At 48.7% G+C, this 26,151-nt stretch overlaps 2 protein-coding genes across 7 annotated transcripts in view; both read right to left on the reverse strand.

Moving 5' to 3' along the window:
- Positions 1-6,592: 6,592 nt before the first annotated feature.
- Positions 6,593-12,283, reverse strand: UCP3 (uncoupling protein 3). The gene is made up of 6 exons (XM_049652191.1): positions 12,158-12,283; positions 11,206-11,416; positions 10,721-10,921; positions 9,423-9,524; positions 8,689-8,869; positions 6,593-6,707 (listed from the first exon to the last, which is right to left on the reverse strand). The coding sequence occupies exons 1-6, from the start codon at positions 12,281-12,283 to the stop codon at positions 6,593-6,595; spliced, it is 936 nt and encodes a 311-aa protein (XP_049508148.1).
- Positions 12,284-20,479: 8,196 nt separating this feature from the next.
- C2CD3 (C2 domain containing 3 centriole elongation regulator) overlaps positions 20,480-26,151 on the reverse strand; it is a 145,495-nt gene continuing 139,823 nt past the window's right edge. For all 6 annotated transcript variants that reach the window (XM_049652074.1, XM_049652047.1, XM_049652031.1 and 3 more), the window contains one exon: positions 20,480-21,308. In XM_049652074.1, the coding sequence (XP_049508031.1) occupies positions 21,168-21,308 (141 nt within the window). In that variant the 3' untranslated portion in view covers positions 20,480-21,167. The remainder of the gene's footprint in view (positions 21,309-26,151) is intronic.

A 26,151-nucleotide genomic window follows, 5' to 3' on the forward strand; every position in this document is an offset into this window, starting at 1 on the left:
TACAACAATTACTACAATTCATCATCCTAAAAAGTTCTGTTGTGTCTGTTTGTAGTCATTTCCTTCTCTCACCTTGAGCCCTACATAACTGCTAATCTTTCTGTCTCTACAGTTTTGCATTTTGTAAATTTGTTTTAAAGGTTTTATTTTTAAATAATCTGTACACCCAATGTGGGGCTTGAATTTACAACCCTGAGATTAAGCGTCGCATGCTCTACTGACTGAGCCAGTCAGGTGCCCCAATTTTCTAAAATTTTCATATAAATGGGGCACCTGGGTGGCTCAGTCAGTTACGTGTCTGACTCTTGGTTTTGGCTCAGGTCATGATCACATGGTTTGTGAGATCGAGCCCCACATGGGGCTCTGGGCTGACAGCACAAACCCTGCTTGGGATTCTCTTTCTCCCTCTCTCTGCCCCTCCCCCACTCATGCTTGCTCGGTCTCTCTCTCTCCCTCCCTCCCTCCCTCTCCCTCTCTCCCTCAAAATATATAAATAAGCTTTAAAGTTTTCATATAAATGAGATGTAATCTTTGGTGTCTAGTTTCTTTACTTAACATAATGTTTTTTGAGTCTCATCATGTTGATAGGTGTATCGGTAGTTTGTTTCCCTTTTACTGCTGAGTATTATTCTATTATAGTGATAATGAATGTTGTGTCTGTCCTCTCTATTATTGTTAGGGATTTGGGATATTTACAGTTTTTGGCTATTATGAGTAATATGTTACAGACATTCATGTAGAAGTCTTTTTGTGGACATATGCTTTCATTTCTCTTAGGTAAATACCTAAGAGTAGGATGACAGCTAGATCTTATGGTAGGTTTATATTTAACATTTTAAGAAACTCAAAAATTTCTAAAATGGCTGTATCATAGTACAGTGTCACCAACAACACGTGGGGAATCCAGTTTGTTTTCTACAAAGTTCACCACTTTTAGCTGACAAAGCTATAGATTTTTGCTCTCTGCCAAATCATTTCTCATATTTCATAGATAAAGAATCTGAGGCTCAGAAAGACTATGAATTTGACCTATGTCTCATAGCTACAAAGTATCACAGCTGGGATTCTAGATTTGGTTTTTGTTATAAGGTCAATAGTCATTCCATTTACATGACTTCACATGTATACTCATATACTCAAGAGATTTCCACCCCTGTAAAAATAGATTATTCAGTGTTTTGGATTGCCAACAGCAAAGCTATATTTCAGGAAGGAGTTTTCTTGACCTTTTAAAAAATTATTCATTTTAGAATGAGCTTGGACACTTACCTAATACCATATGTAAAAATTAACTCAAAATGAATCAAAGACATAAATGTAAGGGCTAGTACTATACAACTATTAGAAAAAAAAACACAAGGAAAAAGCTTCACAACATTAGATTTTTCAATGATTTCTTGGATAAGGCACCAAAGGCACAGGTGATAAAAGAGAACATAGACAAATTGAAGCTCATGAAAATTAAAAACTTTTGTGCGTTGAAGGACACAATCAACAGAGTAAAGGGCAACCTACACAATAGGAGAAAATATTTGCAAATCACGTTATCTGGTAAGGGATTGATATCCAGAATAGATAGAGAACTCCTAAAACTCCATAACAAAAATAAGAGCCCAGTTAGAATTGGGCAAAGGGCTTGGACAGACATTTCTCCAAACAAGATACACAGATGACCAATAAGCACATGAAAAAATGTTCAACATCACTAATCATTAAGGAAATGCAAATCAAAACCGCAGTGTGATACTACCTCCCATCCGTTAGGATGGTTATGATTAAAAAAAAAAAAAAAAGGAAAATAAATGTTAGTAAGAATGTGGGAAAAATTGGAACTCTTGTACACCGTTGGTGGGAATGTAGAATACAGCTACTTTGGAAGACAGTATGATGGTTCCTCAAATCTTAAAAATAGAATGGCCATATGATCCAGCCGTTCTACTTCTGGGGATATACACAAAACAATGGAAATCAGGGTCTTGAAAAGATATTATACATGCATGTTGCATTATTCACAGTAGCCAAAAGATAGAAGCGACCTGAGTGTCCATGAACAGGTGAATGGATAAACAAAACATGGTATATACATATAATGGAATATTATTCAGTGTTGAAAAGGAAGGAAATTCTGACACATGTTACAACAAGGATGAACCTTGAGGACATTATGCTGAATGAAATAAGTCAGTCACAAAAATATAAATACTATACGATTGTGTGGAGTACCTGGAGTAGTCAGATTCATAGAAATAGAAAGTAGGATGACGGGGGTGCCTGGGTGGCTCAGTCAGTTGAGCATCTGACTCTTGATTTTGGCTTGGTCATGATCTTGCACACGTCGGGCTCTTTGCTGAGCGTGGAGCCTGCTTGGAATTCTTTCTCTCTATCTCTCTCTGCCCCTCCCCCCTCAAAACAAATAAATAAACATTAAAAAAAAAGAGTAGGATGATGGTTACAGGGAGCTGGGGGGAGAGGGAAATGGAGAGTTACTATTTCGTAGGAAGACAGTTTCAGTTTTGCAAGATGAAAAATGAGTTTTGTGGGTGGATGGTTGCACAGCAGTATGAATACGCTTAATACCACTGAGCTGTATATTTAAAAATGCTTAAGATGGTAAATTTTATATTATGTGTATTTTTAAAAATTAACGAAAAATTCATTTATAAACCCATTTTGCAATGTCTTAGGCACTCTGCAAAGGATGAGAGATGCAATTGTAAACATGACCCCATGCATGCCTGCAAAGAATTTACAGGCTCATGGGACTGCCAGGCAGGTAAACAGTGTAACCAGGGCTGTGGGCCTCTATCAGAGGGGCACCTAAGTTTGCCATGTATGTCAGACCCAGCGTATGTCTAAGAGATAACAGAAGTGGGCAAAGCAATAAATGGTACAAGATCTGTACCTTTGGGTCATTATCAGAAAGCTCTCTCCTAGGCAGAGCTGGAAATGGTGAGGCTGCCAATACCCAAGCGATTTGGTTCAGGGGCCAGGAAATAATTTGCTAGGAATATTATTGAGGATATTTCTATGTTGTTTAAAACATGTATCATTCTTCTCTTTTCTTACTACTGTGTCCAGGTTGAATCTTTCCAAGGAATATTGACTTTATTACCATTCTGTTCATTGAACTCTCACCGTTAGTACCCTTGCCTGGGTTTCAACAATAGCCTCATCTTACCAGAGGCCACTCCATTAATTTATTCTCTACAGTGCAGCTACTCATTCCCTCCTTAAAACACTTGAGTGGCTCCACATTACCCAGTTACTCCAGACTCCTTAATGTGGCGTCTTGGTCAGCTCGGGCTGCCATAACAAAGTACCATAGATTGGTGGCTTAAATAACGGATTTATTTCTCATTGTTCTGGAGGCTGGCAAGTCCAAGATCAGGGTGCTAGCCAATCTGGTTCCCTAGCGAGGGCCCTCTTCCTGACTTGCAGACAGCCTTCTCACCGGTGTCTGCACGTGGTGGAGAGATAGAGAGCTCTGGTCTCTCTTCCTCTTCTTATAAGTACACGAATCCCATCATGGGGTTCCCACCCTCATGACCTCATCTAATACCTGTGAATTCTGGGGAGGACACAAACATTCAGTCCATAATATGTAGCTTCTACAACATTCCAAGGTCCCTGTTTTCTTTTTCATCCCCATCTCTCTCATTGCTTCCGTTTAGGTCTGCAACTCGGTCATACTGATAACTGGCAAAACTTGGATGCCCCTTGTTCTTGCTTTGTTTCTGGGCTCTAGCAGAAGCACCCTCTTTTGTTTAGATAACTCCTATTTGTCCTGTAGGTGTCTTCCTTCAAGAAGCCTCCTGGACCCCAAACCAGGTCAGGTGTCCCTAATCTGTGTCCCTGCTCTTCGGTGCCTTATGTATATCTCTAGTGTGGCTTTTATCACTCCATATGGCTTATTTATCTTCCTTGCCCCACCATCCTCCACCTCAGTGAGCTCCTTGGAGGCTGGATTGGCCTTGTTTATCTCAGCACTTAGTACAATATGTGGCTTATACTGTATGTACACGGAAGGTTGTCCTTTATATTAGCATTCAGCAGTTTTGAAAGTGTCCTGACACAAATGAACTCATCCATAGAGATATGATTGTATTTCCTTACTTAACATTCGTTCCTTCTGAATAAAATGTTCCTTTAAAAAATATTACCTTTACTTACAAGACTTATATGAAGTCAGTTATCCATTATGTCACAAATGTGACTGTGTTGGGGCCCATACTATCTCATTTTTGCCTGAAGAGTTTGAGAAAAAGCAGTTTTCCTTTTACTGACTTGATGGAGTAGGTGTCTGTGGGTGTGCAATGGGGAATGACTGCACAGAGCTAAGAAGCTGGCTTCCCTGTGTGGGTCTCAGATTGTGATCTGACCTTCTTATGAGATCTCATTCATGACTTCCTGGTGGCAGAGACTGGGGTCAGGACTAGGAAGGGCATGCATAGTGTGGTTTAGAGGAAGCTGTCTCACTCAGTCCTTACGACCACCAAATTTTAGAGCTTTAGGTCATTTGTTTCAACCTCTGCTTTTAAGAAGTGGGGAAAGAGATCTAATATTTTACCTGGGAAACTGTAGAAGATCTCCCACTAATCTTGTGTTCCTTTCTCCAAGAGTCTGGACTCAGAGGTCACTAAGGTGCTGATCCCAATCAAAATATCTTAGTAGAATTGATCCCCTCTCTCTTTTGGCAGCATCATCTGAATATCTGAATAGTTTGCTCTGGGTAGAGGATGTGTTAATGTTGCTATATAGAAATTCATGGAAGACATAGTTCCTGGCCTCTAGGAACTTACAAACTGAGACCTGGGATTTAAGAATGATTTGCACATGCCAGTCAAGTCAAAAGAAAGAGAAAAATTTAAATATAGGTTTTATTTGAAAGTCAAACCAGACATTAAATAAAAATCATTTTTATTTTTTTGCTTTTGTTTGGACTTTCCAGTTCGTATATGTTGATAATCTCAAATTATAATTTAAATTTAGGGAAGTGCTGAGGGCGAGTGGACATTTGCTTTTTCCCAGGATGCAGGGGGGTCAGAGTGGAGAGGGAGGGATGATGTTGCTGAGCACTTCTGCAAGGTGGGGGCTTGTTATTTCCACTTCTCTGCTAGGACACTGGGGTACAAGGATTTCCGGTGGTTAGGTTGCTTGTGAGGTGGGGGAGGGGACAGAACCCAGTTCTGTCATCAGACCCACATAGGCTGCTAAGAAGCAGAAAAAGACCAACATTCTGGGTCTGCATTATCAACCTGAAAGAGGTCCAGTGAAGTTCAGAAGGAGGTCATCTGGTTCAAGCCCACATTTTACATACAGATGGAGAAGCCAAAGCCCTAAAAAGCCTAGCAACCAGCCTGGGGAAGGCAGAAGGCAGTTGGGGCATGTGGGGCCAAAGGCCCAGCCCTGACAAACAGGGAACCTGGTGAGAAAGAGGCATTCTGTCCAAGAAAGAGGAGGCAAAAAGAAATAGCTGTTCTCATTCCCACACCCTTTATTGAATTATAATAATTTTCCAAAGAACTCTTGAGTCCTGCTACTTCAGGCTGTCAAGCCTGACATCTACCTCTTTCCCCCCAAGCCTGGCACCCTTTGAGGTGCCTCACAGTCCAGCTGGGAAGCGAGGGCTGCATGGGAGTGGGGCTTCGGTGCCTGCGTGTCATCCTCTGTCACCCCTGGGCCCCCAGCCCCTCGTTCCTTTGGTCTAGCCTCTAGACAACCTTTCAACCTTTCAACAACTTCCCTGGAAGTTCCTTACTGTCCTGAGAAAATAGCTCCCAAGGCCTCATCCTTATATTTACACTTGTAAATATAACAGCTCTTGCTTTTATAAAGTGCTTTTATGTCCACCTTGTCACTTGATCCTCATAACATCCCTGGTGAGATAGGAAGGAAGGGTTTATGACTGCCATTTTACAGGAAAGAAGATGGAGTCTGCCCTTTTCATTTTCCAGTGTCCTCAGGGAACAGTTACAAACCTCAGCCTCCTGCTGGCCCAGCAGTGCTCCTTTGGCACAGGTTCCAGGTTCTCTCTCTCTCTCTCTCTCTCTCTCTCGTCTCATATTTTCTAGAATCTCAATGGCTTCTGAAGGGCAGACACATTACACATGTGGCTGATGATCCATGGTTAACCAAAGGCTGCAGTCACAACTACGTTGCTTTGGCAGTGTCCCTCCAAATTCCTTAGCTGATTTCCAAGTACCGTGTGTCACTCCCGTCCCATGCTTGCAGTCCTTCTTGTCTACCGTTCATCATCTAATCAGATTTATTTTTTAAAGGACATAGTTTGCAAACTTCTGTTTTATCCACATGGATGTTTTGGCTTATTTTTTCTTGCCTAAATATTAGGCATCCAACTTAATGGGTCCCCCAAATTAATATAATTTATTTGCCATCTTGTCAGTGCAAAACAACTGTGTTCTTAAGACAAAGCACCGAAGACCAGAATCCTTCCTCCGCTTCTATTTCTTGACTTAGCAGCAAGTAAACAGTTCTGTAAACATGTGTGGGTTTGTGTGTGTATGGACCCACTGCTCTAGTAAAGTCTTAACTGGTTTTGTTCCAGTTTAAGTACCAAGCGGCCCTGCCTTATTCAGAATGGAGATTCCCGTAGCATCTGGACGTTCATCAAGGCCCGTTTCAGCTGCTCGTAGGTCACGAACATCGCCACATTCCAGGCTCCCAAACGCAAAAAAGATGGTGTAAACCTGATGAGAGAAACAACCAAAACGTCAGGTGGAGGGGACTAAGAGTCCCAAAGAGATCTCCAGTGCTCCCCCCATTCACAGTGTTAGTGCCAAAGGACCTAGGCTTCTGTTGTGAGCATTTTCTGAGATCTGTTTAGGCTTTTTCTTCTCTGCTGAAGGAATTTAGGCAGAAGCTGCAGTCAGGAAAGGAAAGGAAAGGAAAGAAAACACATTTTGAGCCAGGTGCTGTGTTAGGCAGTTAATTCCTATAATTCTATAAGGTAGCTGTGATGGTTGCCAGGTTTCTTTTTCAAAAGAAACTGAGGCCCAGGGCAGTTAAGGAGCTCAACTAAAATCACCTGACTCCACCCTGCTGCTGGGTGTTTCTGGGATCATTTACAGACTGAGGGGCCATCCCTGAGGGGGTCCCGCCAGGGCACCTAGAAGCTGGCTCACCACAGGGCAAAGACTGGGTGACACCAAATTTAGCCAATCTCCAGAGAGCCTGCCTGTCCTGTGTTAGTGCAGCTGGGAGACAGTCCCCACCTTAGCTGCGCAGACTCAGGGAGGAGCCTGTGACCTGGCCCTGCTCCCTCTTCAGCCTCTCTCTCTGCAGATCCTCTCCAGGTCTTCTCTCTCCTGCCAGCCTTGCTTCCGTGCCTTTGCTCGTGATGCTCCCTCTGTCTGGGAATGTCCCCTACTCTCTTCCTTGCCTGGCTGGTTGCTCTAGGCTCTGGAGGGCTTAGCTTGGGCACCACAACCTCATCCCAAGGCCTCTCCAGAACCCTCAGCCTAGGCTCCACAGGGAGTATAGGACCGAGACAATGAATATGAACTCCAGAATCAGACCTGGGTTCAAATCCTGGCTCTTTCAGGTTCTAGCTTCATGACCTAGGACAAGTTACTGAATCTTCCTAAGCCTCAGTGTCCTCATCTGTAAAATAAGCAAAATAACAATATTGACCTCATAGGGTTGTTGTGAAGGATTCAGTGAGTTACTATATAGCACACGGTGCAGGGCCCAGTATCAGTAAATGCTCAATAAATGTCACCCATGTGTCTGCTGCTCTCTGAGGGAAGCACAGGGCCCAGCACATAGGAGATGCTCAGTAAATGTTTTCCAGGTGAAAGAATGAACTGAGACAGGTGGCTACCACTGATCGATTGTAATGACAGAAGCACTTACAGGGAAAGAACAATCTGCCAACTGAAATAGTTTTATTATGTCACTCCCAGGGTTGAGAACCCGATTGCATGTTTGGTCCAATCTATGGTTGGGCACCAGAAAACGGGCTGCTGAAGGCATCAGTGGTAGGAGGTGGAAGGGGGGAGGTAGCATCTGATGATTTGGGTTAGAGCCACGGCTCTGACATTTTAAGTTTGTGATCATTACGATCTAGCATGGGGGATAATTGAAACTTACAAATCCTATAACACAAAGTAGGAGGTGGTAAATACCATAAAAAATGATATCAAGGAAGCATTGCTGAAGCTCACAGGGAGGAGGAAACATTTGACCTGAGAGCGCTGGGGAAGAGGTGGCATTTGAACTAGTTCTGAAGCTTGGCTAAGATTTAAGGCATTCCATTAAGAGGGAATGGTAAAAGCAAAGACACAGAAGCAAGACAATGTGAAGCGTGTTGGGCATTTTGGCCGCCATCAGTGGTGCTCCACAGTCATGACTGTGGGTTGGAGAAAAGTCAAGATTGCCAACCACCTCTCCCTCCTTCTCTCCTGCCCAATAAGCACTCTGACCTATGCCTAGACTTCTTTTTCTCAGGCAGCCTTCCCTGACTCTCCAAATCAGATTTGGTCCACTTTTTTTTTTTTTTTAAACTCCCATAGTTCTTTATATTTTTCCTTTGAGGCATTTACATCTGTGCTGTTCACCACCATGTCCCCAGGTGGACCCATGGCAGGCATATTATACATGGAAGGAGGGAAGGAAACAAGCCCGGGTTCTCTGGGAGGGGGTGCTGGAAGCAGGAAGGGGGAGGCTCACCCCTTATAGAAAGCTGTGGGGCCCTCATGGGCCACCATCTTCAGCATACAGTCCAAGGGGCTGCGGTATTGGCCTGGGGGCGAGTTCATGTACCGGGTCTTCACCACGTCCACTGGGGAGGCCACCACTGTGGCACAGAAGCCGGCTCCAAAGGCAGAGATGAAGTGGCAGGGCAAGTTGTCTGTAGCAGGAGAGGGCAGGGCAAATATCGAGCTGTGAGATGGCAGCACACTTGCTCTCTGTTCCATGTGCATCATCGTTTGTCCTTCACCAAACTGTGAACTCCTCGCGTGTAAGGATAGTGCTGTCTAAACCTCTCACAGTACTCGCAAAATAGAACAGGGCTGTCCCAGAGCTGGAAGGCTATGCAGCCCAATGACCTCATTAGAGGAAAATGAAGTCAGAGAAGGAGACTCTTACTTAAAGAGGCATGGTGGGAAGTGCTGGCTGGAAGCCAGGTCTTTGGCCTCCCCGCCCAGGGCTCTTTCCCACTTGTCACAATGATGGACCGGGCATTTTTTAAAAGATCTAATTGGCTCTATTAAACGATTCATGAATCGGGCAGCACCCCATCTAGCGAGTAGAGAGGCGCTCCTACACGGGGCATTTTTATCGGGCGCTGCTCTTCTCTCTGCTCCTTCTAACACCCAGGTGCCTCTGAGTAGTGCCCACTCTGTAATTCTAGGTTCCCTCCCTGCTGTGGGAGTGCAGCTGCCTGGAGCCCAAGGCCTCACCAGTGAGCAGGTGATAGTCTAGCAGCTTCTCCTTGATGATGTCATAGGTCACCATCTCAGCACAGTTGACGATGGCGTTCCTTGTGATGTTGGGCAAAGTTCCTGTTAAGGAGGAGGTGAGGGCCGATGAGTGGAAAATAGGAGATGTGGGCTCCCGGGTTGCAAGGTCACAGGCCCCAGTTTGGGGAACAGAATGTTCCATTCCAGGGAGGAATGGAATGTTCCATTCCAGGGAGGCTCCACGGAGGAGCCTGCCTCAGTTGAGCAGATTCTACACTTTCCTCTCTGGAGTTAACAACTGTTAGATTATCTATATCCACCTGAGAGACAGAAAACAGAGAGGCCCTCTTATATTTGCTTGAGCCATATTTTGGAGAATAATCTGTAATACCTATCAAAATTAAAATGGGCTTCCCTGAGACCTGGCTAAAGCCAGACAAGGAAGTCTTTCTTTGGAAGAGAGAGGCAAAGCTCTTGGAGCAGTGATGGAAGGTGGCCCTGGGGGGCCCCAGGAGAGCATCAAGGCCAAGCCACTGATATCATAGACGAGGGCTGGGTTCTGGGAAAGCACATAGCAAATAAGGCTGTGACCAGGTTTCCTGTCCTTAACCTTCACTGGGTCACTGTTCCTTCTGCAAAGATTAGTATGACCCCCAATCCACATGTGAGAGAGACTCCGGCATTTGTCAAAGTCACCACGTGGACACACGGGGAATCCTGAAGTCTTGTTCCTGAAGAAGCCCCCTCCACACCGCACCTCCCTATGCCTGACAACTCATAGCTGCCTCCTCCAGCAGCCTCTATTTCTTCTCCATGTCCTGTAGTCACCCCTGATAGGGCTTTGCTGGGGAAGTCCTTCCCTTCCATCTCCACACATCTAGAGCCCACTGAGCCTTGAGGCCCAGTGTAAGCATCACCTTCCGTCACCACCCCTGGAGACTACGTGGCCTCTCCTGCCTCTGGCCCCACACCTCTGTATGAACCTAGCAAATCCTCCCCTGTGGAATGCTGTTCCTCGACATGGCTTATCTCTGTCTGTGAGAGCCACGAGGCTGTGGAAAGTGTCTTCTATTAATTTCTGTCTCCCTCACAGCAGCCTGTGCACGCTGAAAGGTTGACAAGTTGAACTGAATTTGGGGTACTGTGGCAGGGCAGTGTGACAGTTTTGGTTGGGTTGTTCTTTCAGAATCACTGGAATACACCATGCTTGGAGATCTCTCCTTGCCTAGTACTCTGCCCTAGCCCTAGGGTAGGGAATGCTCTGCCCAAGGCCCTCTGAGCCTGGAGTCCAGACCTACCTTTCCATAGGCCCCTGACCCCTTCCTCCCTGGCGATGGTCCTGTAGGCATCCATTGTCCCGCTGTACTTCCTGCTGCTCCCAGCCCCAAGGTGTATGCTGGCCTGAAATCGGACCTTCACCACGTCCGTGGGCTGGGCACATGATACCGCCATGGCTCCTGTGGTGCAGCCTGCCAAAATCCGGGTAGTGATGCTGGAGTCTGGAGAGAAGGAGAGAGAGTGGGCCAGTGTTCTGCCACCCAGCCCTTCTCTGGACTTGATGCTGTTCTCTGGGGAGCTGCCCCTGCCTGATGCCTGCCTCTTCTTCTAGGCCAGGCTTCTAGAGCTTTTCCTGACAGTGGCTCGGCCTCCTCATGAGTGTCTGTTACCAGCCTCCCACGCCCCAGCTCTGCCTCTGAGTCTGCACTGCCCTCATCTCTGACCCACTAGCCTTGAGTATGCTTCTGCCCACCGCTTTGGTGTCTACAAGATACCAGACACTCACGGTCCGATCCTTTGGGGGTGTAGAACTGCTTGACAGAGTCGTAGAGGCCGATGCGGATGGAGGCAAAGCTCATCTGGCGCTGCAGGCCAGCGACCAGCCCGTTGTAGGGGCTGCGGGGGCCCTCGGTGCGCACCATGGTCAGGATGGTGCCCAGCACGCCACGGTACTGGGTTCTCCGGGCTGCCTGCGTCGCCTGGTTCTCCCCTTGGATCTGAGGAACATCCCGGCAGAGACATGAGCGGAGAGGGGACAGATGGGGCTGGTTTTCTTTTTTTCTTTTTCTTTTTTCTTTTTTTTTTTTAAATGTTTTTATTTATTTTTGAGACAGAGACAGACAGAGCATGAGCAGGGAAGGGGCAGAGAGAGAGGGAGACACAGAATCTGAAGCAGGGTCCAGGCTCTGAGCTGTCAGCACAGAGCCCGATGCGGGGCTCGAACTCACAGACTGTGAGATCATGACCTGAGCTGAAGTCGGATGCTCAACCGACTGAGCCACCCAGGCACCCTGATGGGGCTGGTTTTCAAGAACAAGCATGATTATACAGCCATCACATCCCCAGTAAAAATAACTGAGGCTCGTGTGGCAGTTTATAGCTCATAAGCTGTTATACACGGTGTGGTGCTCAACCCTCAGAGCACATGGAGGGCAGATTGTTTTTCCCACAAGTGGTTGACGGTTTGTCCAAGGTCACATGGTTACTTTTACTTCACACTTTATGGTTTACAGACTACTGTGAGGCCATGAAGGGTCCAAGGGATTAATTAAGATTTTTTTTGTCTTGGATGATGGTGATGGGGAAATGGTGAGGCAGGGTTGAAACAGTGGAGTAGTGAGTGGCCTGCTCAGGGTTCTGCGTAAGGAAGAGCATGCTGGCAGACATGAGGGGAGCTGGGGTGGAGAACTCAGCCCCTCCTTTGATCTGAACAATGACCCTTGCCAAAAAGCACCTACCTGCAGGCGAACCTTGGCTGTGTCCAGTGGAAAGGTGAGGAGATCAGCAAAACAGGCCGCTGTGCCTGCCCCCAGGAACTTCACAGCTGTTGTGGGAGGTACGTCTGAAGGCTTTAGTCCAACCATGGTCCCAGAAGGTTCTGTCTGGTCCCTCCAGGGCCCAGTAGAGGTCCAAGGAGACAGGCCCCTTTGTAGCCCTGAGCTTTAGTGCAGGGAGGAGGCTGCAGGAGACAGGCCAGAGGAGGCAGATGGAACTTGGGCCATCTGCACCTGTCCCCAGGCTCCTTTCAGCACTGGCAGAGGTTTTAGCGAGAGAAACACCTGGGCATTGCTATGCTTAGCTGTGTGGATTTGGCTTTTAAGAATCCGTTCACTCTTGCAATCCTCGCCTTCCTCCTCCTCCCTCCACTGACTGGGTGGATCTTCATCCTTTAGAGGAGGAAACTGAGGCTCGGGCAGGGACCAGACCTCATTCTGACTGCACGCCACACCCTGTTCTCCTTCCCTCACATCAGGCTGCCCCCTGGGAAGGACCTGCCCCCTGAAGTGTATGGAGAACCTGCCAAGTCTCCCCACTTCAGGTCTTTCTATCCCAAATCAACAAAATAAATGTGCCTCCTGGCTCACCTAAACTGCTAGTTATCTTGGATGAAGGCTTTTTATGCAAGGCTGCCTGAATATACTTTTATTATACTTAAACAAAATCCTTCCCAGCCTTCGATTCCTTCTCTGTCACTGCAGATGGTTAATCTATGACTAGAGGCGTTTCCTCCCAACACTGTGGGATTCCCAGGCTGATGTTCTCCGTGGAGGAGGGAGGGAAACGGGTCCTGGGCTCCTCTGCTGCTCTGCCTCTCCAGGGCTCCTAGGGAGATGGGGCTACATCCTGCTGCTAATGTTGGGGGGCAGTGGCCGCTAATCTGCCTGGCTCAGCACGTGCCCTTCCCCCCACCCCTGCCCCACACCCCCGAGGCCTTCCCTTCTCAGCTGAAGCAGACAAGCGCCTCAGACAGAGGAGGATCAGTCTTGGGCCAAGGGAACGTGCTCATCTCCTGGTGTGTACTTGTCCTGGGCTGCCCATACTGCTGCTGGCTGGCCAGGGGCACATTTATATCTGAAGGTCCTGGTTTAGCTGTGGTTACCTTGGGAGGCTGTCATGGGCAGCCCTGCATTCTTACAACCTGGGCTTCTGTGCATCAAGCTTTTGGTGCTGATGACATTTCTTAGCAGGTCACCCCACTAGCGCCCAACTCGCACATACACCTGGTGTGCTGGGATCCTGAACCCTTCTGCGTCCTCATCTCTGGAGCCAGGGCCAGTCCCATAGAGTCATGAGGTGGGCACAGTGTGCGTTGCTTTCCTATGGGGCAATAGGAGAACTCTGATCCTGCGGTGAGGAAACCTGAGCTCCTGCCCTGTCTTCATGGCTTACTAAGGGTGGTGGGACCTTGGATATGTCATTTAACCTCTGGGTAAATGAGAATAATATGTTACCTGTTCATCAGTGATAAATTGGTTGCCAAAAGAGAGGGGTGACCATTCAGGTCTTCTTTCAGGACTGCTATCAGCAACTCTGGTTCTCCCTGTGCTGTGCCCTCCCCCTACATGGCACCTAAACTCTTGTGCTTGCTGCCACCTTTCCCTGGAAAAGCCTGTTCTTTTTTTTTTTTTTTTTTTAATTTTTTTTTAACGTTTATTTATTTTTGAGTCAGAGAGAGATCGAGCATGACTGGGGGAGGGGCGGAGAGAGAGGGAGACACAGAATCGGAAGCAGGCTCCAGGCTCCGAGCCATCAGCCCAGAGCCCGACTCGGGGCTTGAACTCACGGACCGTGAGATCGTGACCTGAGTTGAAGTCGGACGCTTAACCGACTGAGCCACCCAGGCACCCCTGGAAAAGCCTGTTCTTAAGAAGAAACAGATGTTCAATTTCATGCTAAGGTATAAGTGACTATCTTAATGATCAGGTATTTCTTGACTACTACAGTAGGCACTAGGGAAGGAAAGATATGGAATGGATCCTGTTTGGCCCTTGCCCTCAAGGAGCTTGCAGATAGGTGTTGAATCATCCAGGGAGTTAAGGAGGTGGGATAGAGGAAGAAGGGCTGAGGTTGGAACTCACCAGCCAGCAGATCCCAGCCTGGTAGTCTGCGTCATAGTGTGGATGGACAACTGTTAAATCATGCCCGGAGGAAGAGGATGCGTTATTTTTATTTTCCAAGCATGAGGTTACATTTACAATTTTATTTTTATTTTTTAAACTTGATGTATGACTTACATAGGATGACTGTATGCATTTTAGTGGTCACTGAGCCGTAAAGGGAATCATGCATCGATTCTAAATGTTAGGCCCAAATGGCAGATGCAGGAGGAGCTTTTCTGGATGGGGACCTAACCTAGTGTCCAAGCATACAGAAGTCAGATAGTGTCAATTCCCTGTTTTAAAACTATCCAGTTCCCCTCCTTATTCAGAACAAAGTCCCATGTCCCTTGTGATGTACCTGGGCCAACAGGGAGCACTTCATGGGTATTGCCTAATGGGCTGGGTCTTCCTGGGGAGGCCTGTTTTCCCCAGGCCTGGGGGTTGGTTTGGGGGGGGGGGAGGTGGGGAGGCTGAAGTGTCCAGAAACTCTTTTGCCCCCGCTGCCTCTAGTCCCACACCTTCTTGTTGATTAACTCATTAACTGCAGTGGTTTCCCCTCTAGATAGGGATCCCCAAAGGCAGGGATGGGGTACGTTATACTTATCCTGCTTCTCTGTGTAGCCTGGTACAGGGATGGCCCAGGGCTAGAGGGTCCCAGGGAGGACCAGCTGACCAAGGAACCCTACTTGCTGAAGTGGAAAAATGGGAAATCAGAGAAGCCCACAGTGTTCTTCGGTGGAGGGTCTTGAATGCCAGGGCTGTACTGAATCTAGCAGAGAATGGGGAGTGGTTGGTGGCTCTCAAGTAGAGGAATGACACCATCAGACCTGTGTTCATAGCATGCTGGTGCAAATGTTAAGGCTGGACCAGAACGAGAGATCGGAGACACAGAGCAGTGAGGAGGTTGTTGGAATGATGCAGCAAGAGATGTTGGAGCCTCAATTCAGGCAAGAGCAGTGGCCAGGGGTGAAGCTGGAGCCTACTCTAGAGGCAGTCCTGAGCCACTCGTGAGAGGCAGAATGGACAGGCATGGACACAAGTCAAAAGCCATACCTTGATGGGAGGGCTCTAGAACTTTCATTGGTCAAGTTGTGGTGGAGAGGGAAGCCACCATGGTAGACTCAGGTAGGGGCTGCTCTGAGGTCACTGTTCCCCAGCCTCCTTCCCCCTTTACTCCAGCCTCCTAAATTGATACGTGAGGAAACCTAGCAGCCAACAGAACTTTGCCACTGACAAAGGTGAAGTTGAGAGCAGAATCTTCTCTCAGTGTCTTTGTGGGGGCACTTGAGGGATGGGATGTTCCAGCTGCACAGCCTACCATAGCAGCGCGCCGTTAATGTCTGCTCAGGGCTTCTTGCATGAGGCACAGTGCTCAGGGCTTTATAGGTATTGACTAACTCAGTGCCTTTATAAGGCTATAAGGTAGTTGTCACGATTATTCCCACTTCATAAACAAGGGACCTCAGCCGCTGAAGGCTTCAGCTAGTCATAAGACTGAAGGGATGGGGCTGGGATTGGAGCCCAGGTCTGTCTGACACCTGTGCCCGTTCCACTGTCCAGAGCCCTAGGCTTCAGGGAGAGCTCAGGATCCCCGGAGCTGCTTGTTTACAGCGTGGATTCTCAGAGGCCTTTCACACCAGAGATCCTGATTCAGATCTGGCCTGGGCCCTGGGGATCTGTTTTCCACGGCAGCTCTGAAGCAGGGGTCAGAGGACCCCATTCTGAGATGCCCTGCCTGATCTCACCCCCCCTGGCAAAGCCTCCATATCATCCCCGCTGAAGAAGCCACCCGAGTAGAGGTCTCTGGGCTCTGTAACCTCCCACTATGCGACTTGGGTCAGGCCTCAGGCCAGAGGTGCCCCCGTCATCTCTACTCAGGACAGGGGTCCCAGGATGCTCATGGGGCGAGGACTTAATGCTCTGGAGGAAGTCTGGGGATTCTGGGCCAGACTAAGGAGAAAGCCACTTCTTATCTATGGGGATTTGCAAAATCACAGAGGAGGCAGCCAGTAGAAAAAGGGGGGAGTGAGTGACACGGGGGTTGGGGTTGAGCCTCAGCCCTGCTACGGTGCCCTCATTGCAGTTACCCCCTCTTGACAAGGTGGGGGAGTAAGGAAATCTACCGGGTCTGTAGTGATCCCAGGCTAGCGATCCCCGATAGCTCCCGGCTGCTCTCTGTAAGCTGCTGTGAAAAGCAGAACGGTGGTGGTGGAGGAAGGGGTCTTACCTGTGAGTCCAGCCAGGGGAGGGGAAGCACAGGGCCTCCTTAAGACTCCTTAGCGCTCCATCCCAGGAGGCGGCAGCAGGGACCTCGTTGCCCCCTTGCCATTCACTGTTGTCTCTGCTGCCTCTGTCTTGGCACCTATCTTTATACACTCCAGCTGACCTGAAACCTTACCCTAGAGAAACTAGTTGACAGCCTGATCACTTGACAAGACTTGGCTGGCCAGTGAGTGGAGGGCGGTGAGGGGAAAGGTCAGAGTTCCAGATCTGGTTTAGTTCCTCTGACTCGAGGTTCTTTAAAACAGCTCCTTCCAGCTGCTGAGAGAGCTACCTCAGGTAATAAAGGGTATATATGGGGATAGGGGTTGGACCTGTCACCCCTGAGAATTCAAAGGTCACGGCCACTCACGATAGGCTGGGCAGGGTTCTCCTGGACCTCCCAACATTAACAATGATAGTAATGGTCATTTCTTGGTGGCTACTATGTGCTAGATACTTTGCATATGTTATTTCTATTTTTTACAATCCTATGAGGTAGGTACTAATAGGATTCTAAGTTTTTTTTTTTTTTAATAACAGCTTTACTGAGATATAGTTCACATCCCATTCAATACATCTATTTAAAGGGTACAATTCAATGGTTTTTAGTGTTCAGTTATGCAACCATCATCACAATTTTAGAATATTTTCACCAATCTCCCCTTATTCCCCCCCCCCCCCCCGCAAATCCCTGGGTACATCAGCAGTCACTTCCCTTTTCCCTTTCCACCTAGCCCCAGGCAATTGCTAATCTACTTTCTGTCTATAGATTTCTGAATCTTCCATATAAATAAAACCATACAATATGTGGCCTTTTGTGACTGGCTTTTTCAGTTAGCATAGTACTTTCAAGGTGCATCTGTTGTTAGAGCACGTATCAGTACTTCATTCCTTTTGATTGCTGAGGATCCTAACATTTGGAATGCTTATTTTACAGAGAAGAGAACTGGGTCTCAGGGAGACACAAGGACTTACCCAGGTCATACCGCTAGTATGTGGCAGGGTCCAATTAAATTATAATAACATCATATTCTGGGCCTATCTGCCGTGACCATTACCGTCTCTGACGTGACACTTGAAGGCTTCAGCATGGACACTGCTGAAGGGAGCCAAAGGGAGCTGGGGAAGGTGTGTGAAGCACAGCAGGGAGGGTCCCCAGCAGCTCCTGCCATAGGCTCCATCGGTAGGCACTGAGGGGGAGGGTGGGGCCCATCTGAACCTGGGACCCAGGTGGCATAGAAAAGAGGAGGGTAGGGGGACAGGAGAGGAGAAGGGGAGGAGGGTGGGAAGGGAGTTAACTAGGTGGGGCAGAGGCCATTTCTGGACTTGGGCACAGAGTCATGGCCACAGGGCAAGTGGTCACAAGTCCAGACAGTCAAGTGCAAAGCCAGGGCTGTGTTCTCTTCCTTGGACCAGGCCCTGCCCCTCACATCAGCAGCACAGGCACTTGTGTTATTTCTTTTCTTTTTAAAAAAAAAAAAAATTTTTTTTAATGTTTATTCTTGAGAGAGACAGAGACAGAATGTGAGTGGGTTGGGGCCGAGAGAGAGGGAGGCACAGAATCCGAAGCAGGCTCCAGGGCTCTGAGCTGTCAGCACAGAGCCTGACGCAGGGCTCGAACCCACGAGCTGTGAGATCATGACCTGAGCCGAAGTCGGATGCTCAACCAACTGAGCCACCCAGGCACCCCAGCACTTGTATTATTTCTAACACAGGGAAGGGGCTGCTAGGACTGCTGAGGTTGGGATCAAGAAGTAGGTTCTGGGCTCCAGCTGGAAATGCTGACCTGAAGGTGGTGGGTGAATTGCGGTGGGTATATGGGGAGGGATAAACAGTAGGAGCTCAAAGAGGCTGTGGACCCTGGTACCCAGAGGGAGGACTCAGCTTACACTGGCTTGGGAGGCTTCTTTAAAGAAAAAAAAATTTTTTTTTAAATGTTTCTTTATTTTTGACACACAGAGTGTGAGTGGGGGAGGGGCAGAGAGAGGAAGACACAGAATCCAAAGCAGGCTCCAGGCTCTGAGCTGTCAGCACAGAGCCCAGCGCAGGGCTCGAACTCATGAACCATGAGATCATGACCTGAGCCAAAGTTGGAGGCTTACCTGACTGAGCTACCCAGGTGCCCCTGGCCTGGGAGGCTTCTTGAGGACAGGGCCAGGTGTGTCTGCTTTGGCTCCCTGTCCCCAGAATCCAATAGGCGCTGAAGTTCCAAGGTTGGCCGCAATGGGCTGGGATCATCCAGCATCTGGTGATCAGAAACACCCATTTTCAGGGCTCTGCAGAGGCAGTAAGTGCCTGATGGCAAGCAAGGGGGACTGTAGCTATTGTCAGATATGTACCTCATTCCCTTAACCCACGCTGCATGGCCTGCAAGGCTTTTCACCTCTGAGTTGTCACCAGGAAAGAGATCCAACTTTCAGGGAGAAGATACTGGTAAATAACACAGTTTTTGTAAGTCGGGGTGGTGGTTTTCAGACCCTTGGGGTGCCTTTGTCATTGGGGGCTGCCCTGAGACTGGGTAGGAGGAGCCGCCTGGGTGGGAGCAGCCGGTGTCCTCCTGTGGCCTTATCCTAACTTGACCCCTATCGGGTTATTTACAGGAGCTGCAGCAGGATTTGGAAGGAATATTCTTCACCTGAGGCTTAACCCCTCAGGCCTGAGCCCGACTACCCCTCTGTAGGTTCTGTGTGGCCTCAAGGGTGGTGGAGCATCCCCTTCCCCCTTCCTTGAAAGCTCCCACTGTTGACCTGAGAGGAGGCACTGGGGAGGGGGTGAGTGGCGGGCCGAAGGCTGGGGGATGAGATGAACAAATGAAGGGCACCAGCTCGGTCTGAGGGCACTTCCCTGATGAGGGGGCACCCTGTGCCTCCTCGGGGTTCCTGCATTACCCTGTGCCCCCTAGGGCACGTCCTGCCTGTCTCAGAGTTGGTGTGCTTGCCCATCTGCTGGTTTGCTCCAGGACAGTGGGGGAGGAGTGGGAGGAGCTGACATTTTCTCAGCTCCCACTAAGTGCCAAGTGCGGGCGAAGCACTTTCACAAATGTCATCTCGTTTAATCTTCACAACAACCCTCTGAAGCATTATTATCTGTGTTTTACAGCTGAGGCAACAGTCTCAGATGGAAGGACAGTCAAGCCAGAGGGGACCTGTCAGGGAAGTGGCAGGGTCAGACTGGCTTCTTCTCTATCCCTAGCGGTGTGTGGCCCTAAGTGCCCTCCTGGTTCTCTCTCTGGGCTCATCTGCAGACTCAACTCTTCTAGGAAGCCTTCCTTGGTTGCTCTAGCCCACATGGTCTTTCTCCATGAATTCCCCCAATTCAGAGCACTCACTGGCTATACCCTGTGTGCAGAAGCCTTGTGACATCTCTGAAAATGTTTTGTGTGGTGATTCATTCCTAGCTACATAAAGACGCAAATGACTTCAGTGAGTTTCAGTTTCTAAAATGGGAATCACGGTATGTAGGTTATAGAGTTGTTTTGAGGACTAAGTGAAATACACTGTGCTTGGGAGAGTGGGGCCTCCATTTTAGTTCTCTTCCAACCTTTTCTCCCCGTCACCACTCTGCATATCTTTGCCCCTTTCTTATCTTCCCCACAGGCCCCGTCTACAGTAGCTGCTCAAATGTTTAGAGTCTGACAATCTTAAGCCAGAGCTACCCATCCTAGAGAGGTCAAGGATTCTGAGACCTATTCCAGCAGACCGCTCCACTTTGCTGATAGATTTGAGGCAAAAGGTGTCATCCTAATCTGGACCAATCTGACCTTTGGGGAAGTTCAGAAGTCTCATGGTGACCCGGGCCCCCAGTTCCAGGTGAGCTGAAAGGACTATGGTTTTCAAGCTTTCCTCTGGCTGTTAGAGCACAAATGGATTCCTAATACCCCAGTCCAGTGGCCAACCCAGAAGACAGCTGTGTACAAAATACAAATACCAATATGATTTTATTCAAACACAGGTAGGAATAATGACCTTCAGAGCTGGGTAAAAACAATAAGTTAAAAGCATGGTTAGAATTTAAGATAATCAGGTTAAAAAGTCTAAAGGAGGTGATTCTCCTCTCCTTTTCTATTGATTAGTTTAACACAGCATAAAATAATTTATAGCTATAAAATATGCTTATTCCTAAGCAAGTCAAATGGAGGTGGCCCTAGGATTTCCTTGGCTATGCATGATGCACAATCTTCACTCCCTCCTCTACCTTGCTCTAACTTTAAGGCAAAAGTGGCCCATGATATTCAGGCAGAAGGTTGCCTCAGGTCAGCAGCAGGCTACCAAGGACATTGGAAAGAGTTTCTCAGCCAAAAGATGCCTGCTCAGGTCCCTTGGTCAAAAGATGGATGATTCCACTTGGGCACTGGAGTCCGTTTTGTTTCTAGCCTTTGCCTCACTATAGAAGGAAGAAGCTGAAATCCTGGCAGGTGGACACTGGGCTGGTTTGGGACGTTCGTCCAGTCTGTGCTGGATGGGTCTCAAGGCACCCAAGGGCGAGGCTGGTGATGGTTTCAGGGGTCTCACAGCCCTGAAGGAAGTAGACCTCGTGCCTCATGCAAGCCAGACGAGGCCGAGGGCAGGTGGACAGGTGGGTCCTTCCCTCGGTCTCTCAGGTTTCATTAGTCTTTCTGGGAGTATTGGGAAGAAAATATCCGTGCGATCCTGCGAGTTTCTTCTTCAGGCAGGTTGGGAGGCAGCGAGTTAGGTCTGGGACGAGCAGGCCTTCCAGACAAGGGTCTGCTGGAGGCCTCACTCTTGTCCTGGAGAGGAAGAAGTCAGCTAGGTTAGCATTGAGGATATGGCACCTCCAAGAAATGACTTTGATTACTGTCATCTTTTGGTCCTTTGGCTAATATTGACATAGAGCTGACTGGTTTACAAAGCCCTTCACGTACTTGATCTTGTTTAACCCTCACCTCTACCCTGTAGGTGGGTACATCATTCGCAGGTCACAGAGAGGAAACTACAGTTCAGGCTAAATAAACTCAAGGTCGCATAGTTTGGAATAGCAGAGCCAAGATGTGAACCCTAGCTCAGACTCTTTCTGTGCCTCTGGAGGAGTCTCCTCTGGGACAGGTTTAAAGCCTCATCCCTTCTCTTGCTGAATGAATCTAGGTAAGTCATTTGTCTTCTGAGTTGTAATTGTTCCACATGTGACCTGGGAATATATTTAACTGCCAGGGAGAAGATGTTGGTGAATAATACACTCTCTGTATGGCCACTGGGAGTTCCTAGAACTGCCAGGTGACTGACATAGGGCACACCCATGGCCCTGCTACCAAACTTTTCCTGCCTTGGGCTGACAGGGTATCACTAATTCCTCTTTAAGGTCTTAGTGTACATTTGGATTATGCCATTGTGGTCTTCTGGACGCCTTTATAACTTACTCTTTTGCTCATTCAACCCCCCCCCCCCCCCCTTTATTTTTGGTGCCAGGTTCCTGCCCTGAAGGAGCTCAAAGCTGTACAGAAAAGTCACCCCAGGTAGCTGGCTGACAGCAAGGTCCCAGGGAGGAGGTGGAAGCCTAGTAGGGGAAGTGAGAGTGCTGAAAGGAGATGGGAGTTGTCACCACAGGCAAACTTGGCTGACTTCACAGCATGTAGCCTGCCCTGGAATTCTAAATGCTAACCTCTAAAGGAGTGTATACAACCTGAGCAAACCCTCAGCACTGACAGCCCACAGGTAGGGTTAACTGAGAATCAAGAACAAAGCAGTGCTAGGGGCTGGGCATGCCCAGTAGAGTGGAGAAGATACAGCTCCCTGTCTTCTAGGCAGACCTAGACTAAAAGGGAAAAAAGGAAACCCACCCTTTGCTCACATTTGTAGTTCTTTCTTCGAAACTATGAGAGGTACCCGTACCCCATAATGCCTCAGGCCATGGTAGGCCAGCCGCCCAGTGCTCCTGCAAGACATGGACTGGGTCTGATGCTTGTGACTCCAACTGGGCCAGGTCCAAGACAGGAGCGTGGTTAACTGCTAGACCAGTGAATGGGTGGGACCAAGCCTTGGTGACCAGAGGTTTAAATTGCATGGGGAGGAGGCTGCCTCTTGCAGCAAACATCTTCTTGATTCATTCTAGAACCAGTGGTTGTTGGCCTACCATGTGCCAGGCCCTTGGTTAAGTCAAATCCTCTCAGGGGCTCAGCAGCACGTTAAATCTGCATATTCCCCTCTCTACTCCCAAGATGCACGCCTGTTATTTCGTGAGCTATTTAGGATTTAGAGGTGACACCAAATCCCATTCCAGTCCCCAGGGCTACACTGCAGATGGATCTTCTGGGTCACCAGCTGTATCTTACTTTCCATTTCTTTCTCTGCTGCAGTGAAAGGGGACTAGGGAGATGTTTGTTCTGTAAGCCAGATGGGAAAACAGGCCTAAGAGCATGGTCCCCTGTCTCTTGTGTCCTCATCTGCCAGGAGAGGAGCATTCTGTTTTGGAGACGCTCTAATGGGTCTAGTTCTCCATCTCTGGATGGGCCAAGTACCTCAGTTCATGAGATGAACATCAAAAGACCTTTTTTGGTGACTCAGCAAACCTTTCAGGAGCCTAAGATCCATTCAACCTGATCACCTTTTAAGGACAATAGGTACCCCCGGTTCCTGTCCCCACAGGGCTGCTCAGGCTAGAGGAGAGATAGACGCCAACATATCTAACAATCAGAGATGAAGCTTAGAACTTGGGAGCATAGAGAAAGGGGCAATCCATAACAGCCAGGATGGACAGGGGAGGCTTCACACAGAGGTGATATCTGAAATGGGCAGAGTTTCAGCAGAGCTGGGGGGTGGGGTGAGGTCATTCCACTGGAAGAATAGCACAGCATGAGCACAGGCCTGCACCTGCTGGCTGGGCCAACAACTGCCCTGGAGCTGAATTGTGTGTGGCTGGTTCAGCCAACTACCCAGCACCCACACCTGGACCCAGCAACCTAGGGGGCCCTTATCTGTATGGCCCAGGGACAGGGCTTGGCTCTGTGTACTGGGCAGGGCAGGGGTGTGGAAAGACAGAGAACACACACTCAGCAGCATTTGGCTTTTGTTGACCTCAGTAGGGTCTAAAAAACATCTTGACTAGGAGTAAAGGTTCTTTCATCAGAGCTGTTACCCCAAACACACAACTTGGAAGGGACTGGGCAGAGATGAAGTTGCTTGAAGTAGGGCTACCCCTACACGTACTAACTGTTCCTCTGAAATACTCCCATGTTCCTGCTGGAGCCCTGCGTGCCCAGGTGCCCACAAAAGAGCGGGGCCCCAGGCTCAATACAGCTGCCTGCCTTGCTCAACTTTCACCCTCTTGCTGGCTGCCTTCCCCTAGGTTAGGACGAGGACTTTCTTGGGGCTAGAAGAGTAGCAGATTCAGCAGCTGTAGCCAGGAGCAGGGGGGATATGGGACAAGACACATAGACCAGGGGCCTAGCCCTGTGGGGCAAGTCCAAAATTTGACCACCTAGCCCACTGCAGCATGACTGGGCTCCATGATCTGAGTTCACCCTCCGCTCCTGCATAGCCTATGATTTGCAGGAGTCTCAGGTTTCCTAGAGAGGCAGGAGGAATCTGCATGGAAGCAGGACCATCAGACTGAGGGGCTGTAAGGGCCTTGAAGTCTGGACAGTGGGTGTTCTGTATGGGGTCAAGTCCGTGGAAGGGTACTTTCAAGAAGAGGGACCTGAAACAACATGAAGGTGGAATTTGAAAAAAGAAGACGAGAAAGGGTCTTCCAGGTAGAGGCTGGCTTAAGCAGAGATACGAAGAAATAACTGCTAGGAAAATAGTGGGGGTGGGTTTGGCTGAGTGCAGGTATGGAGAGAAGACAAACCCAGAGAAAGGGGCTGATGCTTGCTGGGGGAAGTTCTTGAATATCTGGAGAGGAACTGACCTTATTTCTCTTCACCTTCCAGTGAACAGGGATGTAGGAATGGGGTGGGGGGTGGGGGGTGATTACTGTCCTAGGCTGAAGGACAGAACTGGCTTTACTGTGGTCTGGGTGTCAAGCATAGCAGCAGGGCAGGGGCTCCCAGACTGCCCCCATCAAATCCACCCAGTTCTCTCATTAAATTCTCCCACTTTTAAATTTGGGGACCTGTTGTTTTCCGGGCATCTGGACACCCAGGCCATGAACATGAATAGGCCTCTGTAGCCTATTATTTCAGTCAGATGTGTTTGTCTCATGGTTATAGGTAGAAACCTGCTGGGATGAAAATAAAGCATCATGTACAGAGTAAGGAGTAACAGTGGCAGGAAAATCTGGGGCTTCCTCAAATCAAGAGGCTAACTCTGTCCTGGGGAGTTGGTTTCTCCTCCTGGCTCTACCACTTCTTAGCCAAGTGGCTTTGGGCAAGTCACTTTCTCTCTGGGCCTTGGCTTCCTCATTTGAAAATGGATCAACATGAGCAGATAATGTAAGAGGAGGTGCTCTGTAACCCAGGAACTTCTCCCAGCCTGTGGGTCCCTCTTTGGCCAGGTCCCTGTGATACAGTGTCTTCTCCAAAAGCTCCTCAGGAAGGGCCAGCCCTCTTCTTTGGTCTGAAATGTGGTCTGATCCAAACTGCTGTGTTCTGGGTTCTCTTCACTCCAGGCCCCCGATGGATGCCCTTGAATAGAGCACCTGCTCCCAGGAAGGTGGTAGGTACATGTGTCCCCACTCACCCCTGCTTCAGGGTGTTCCTGGGACTTTCTCAGAGAAGAGGCTGTGGGGTGGAGCGGAATGAACACTGGTCTGTGGCCAAGCCCAACTGTCCACTTGCCTGATGCCAAGACACAGTCTTTCTTGGTCTCAGTATCTTCATTACCAGATGGAGCTAAGAACCGTTTGGCCTTCTTACCTCAGGTCTACTGTGAAGCTGAAATGAAATTCAGATGTGACCAAGGCTCTGGCCGGGGACAACTCTTGCTAAGCTGGAGCTAAAGCTGACACCTGCTACAGAGAGCAAAGTGAGGCCTTGCTCTTCTCAGACCTCACTCCGGGTAGAGTAGAAGTAAGGTCCTGTACCTTCCTAAGGCATGCCCAGTGCTAGGCCAGGCCTGGCCTAGCTCTCCCCTCTCTACTGCCCCCTGCCCAATGAACCTCTGGGGCTGGCATCTGGGCTGAAGTTTTATTCTTTTCCAGAGGAGTTCCCTTAAGTGACATAAACACTGATTTAGGAGCTGGAAGCAAAATTTTTGGAAGAGCTGAAAACTAAAAGTAAACAGCTCCCTGATTCCGGCTGCCTAGGTGGGCTTGCCAACGGATTGCTGCCTCAGAGACAAGTGAGGGCTCAGTACAGCTGCCTGCCTTGCTCAACTTTCACCCCCTTGGCTGGGTGCCTTCCCTTGGAGTGGCTCCCAGGGTCTTCTCTGAAGGCTAGGACTAGGACTTCCTTAGGCTAAAAGAGAGTAGCAGATTCAGCAGCCGCAACTAGGAGCAGGGGGGAAGTGAGGACAGGACAGAGACCAGGGGCCTATCTCTGAGAGGCAAATCCTAAATTTGATCACCCAGCCCAAATGCAGTGTGGCTGGCTCCACGCTTTGAGCTCCATTCCTCACCACCCCCTGGTCCCTCCCTATTCTTCCTCTGAGAAGCCTTCCCTGACAACAGGCCTATTCCACAGGGACTAGAGCCACACTCTC

The sequence above is a fragment of the Panthera uncia genome, chromosome D1 (genome assembly GCF_023721935.1).
Source record: "Panthera uncia isolate 11264 chromosome D1, Puncia_PCG_1.0, whole genome shotgun sequence".
NCBI classification, from domain to species: Eukaryota; Metazoa; Chordata; class Mammalia; order Carnivora; family Felidae; genus Panthera; species Panthera uncia.

Excerpts from the sequence above, each read along its gene's own strand:
- UCP3 (XM_049652191.1), bottom strand. The coding sequence starts at position 12,283 with ATGGTTGGACTAAAGCCTTCAGACGTACCTCCCACAACAGCTGTGAAG. Across the intron at positions 8,870-9,422 it reads AGACTATCACCTGCTCACTG|ACAACTTGCCCTGCCACTTC; the intron begins GTGAGGCCTTGG and ends CTCCTGCTACAG. Across the intron at positions 6,708-8,688 it reads CCCACAGCTTTCTATAAGGG|GTTTACACCATCTTTTTTGC; the intron begins GTGAGCCTCCCC and ends TTCTCTCATCAG.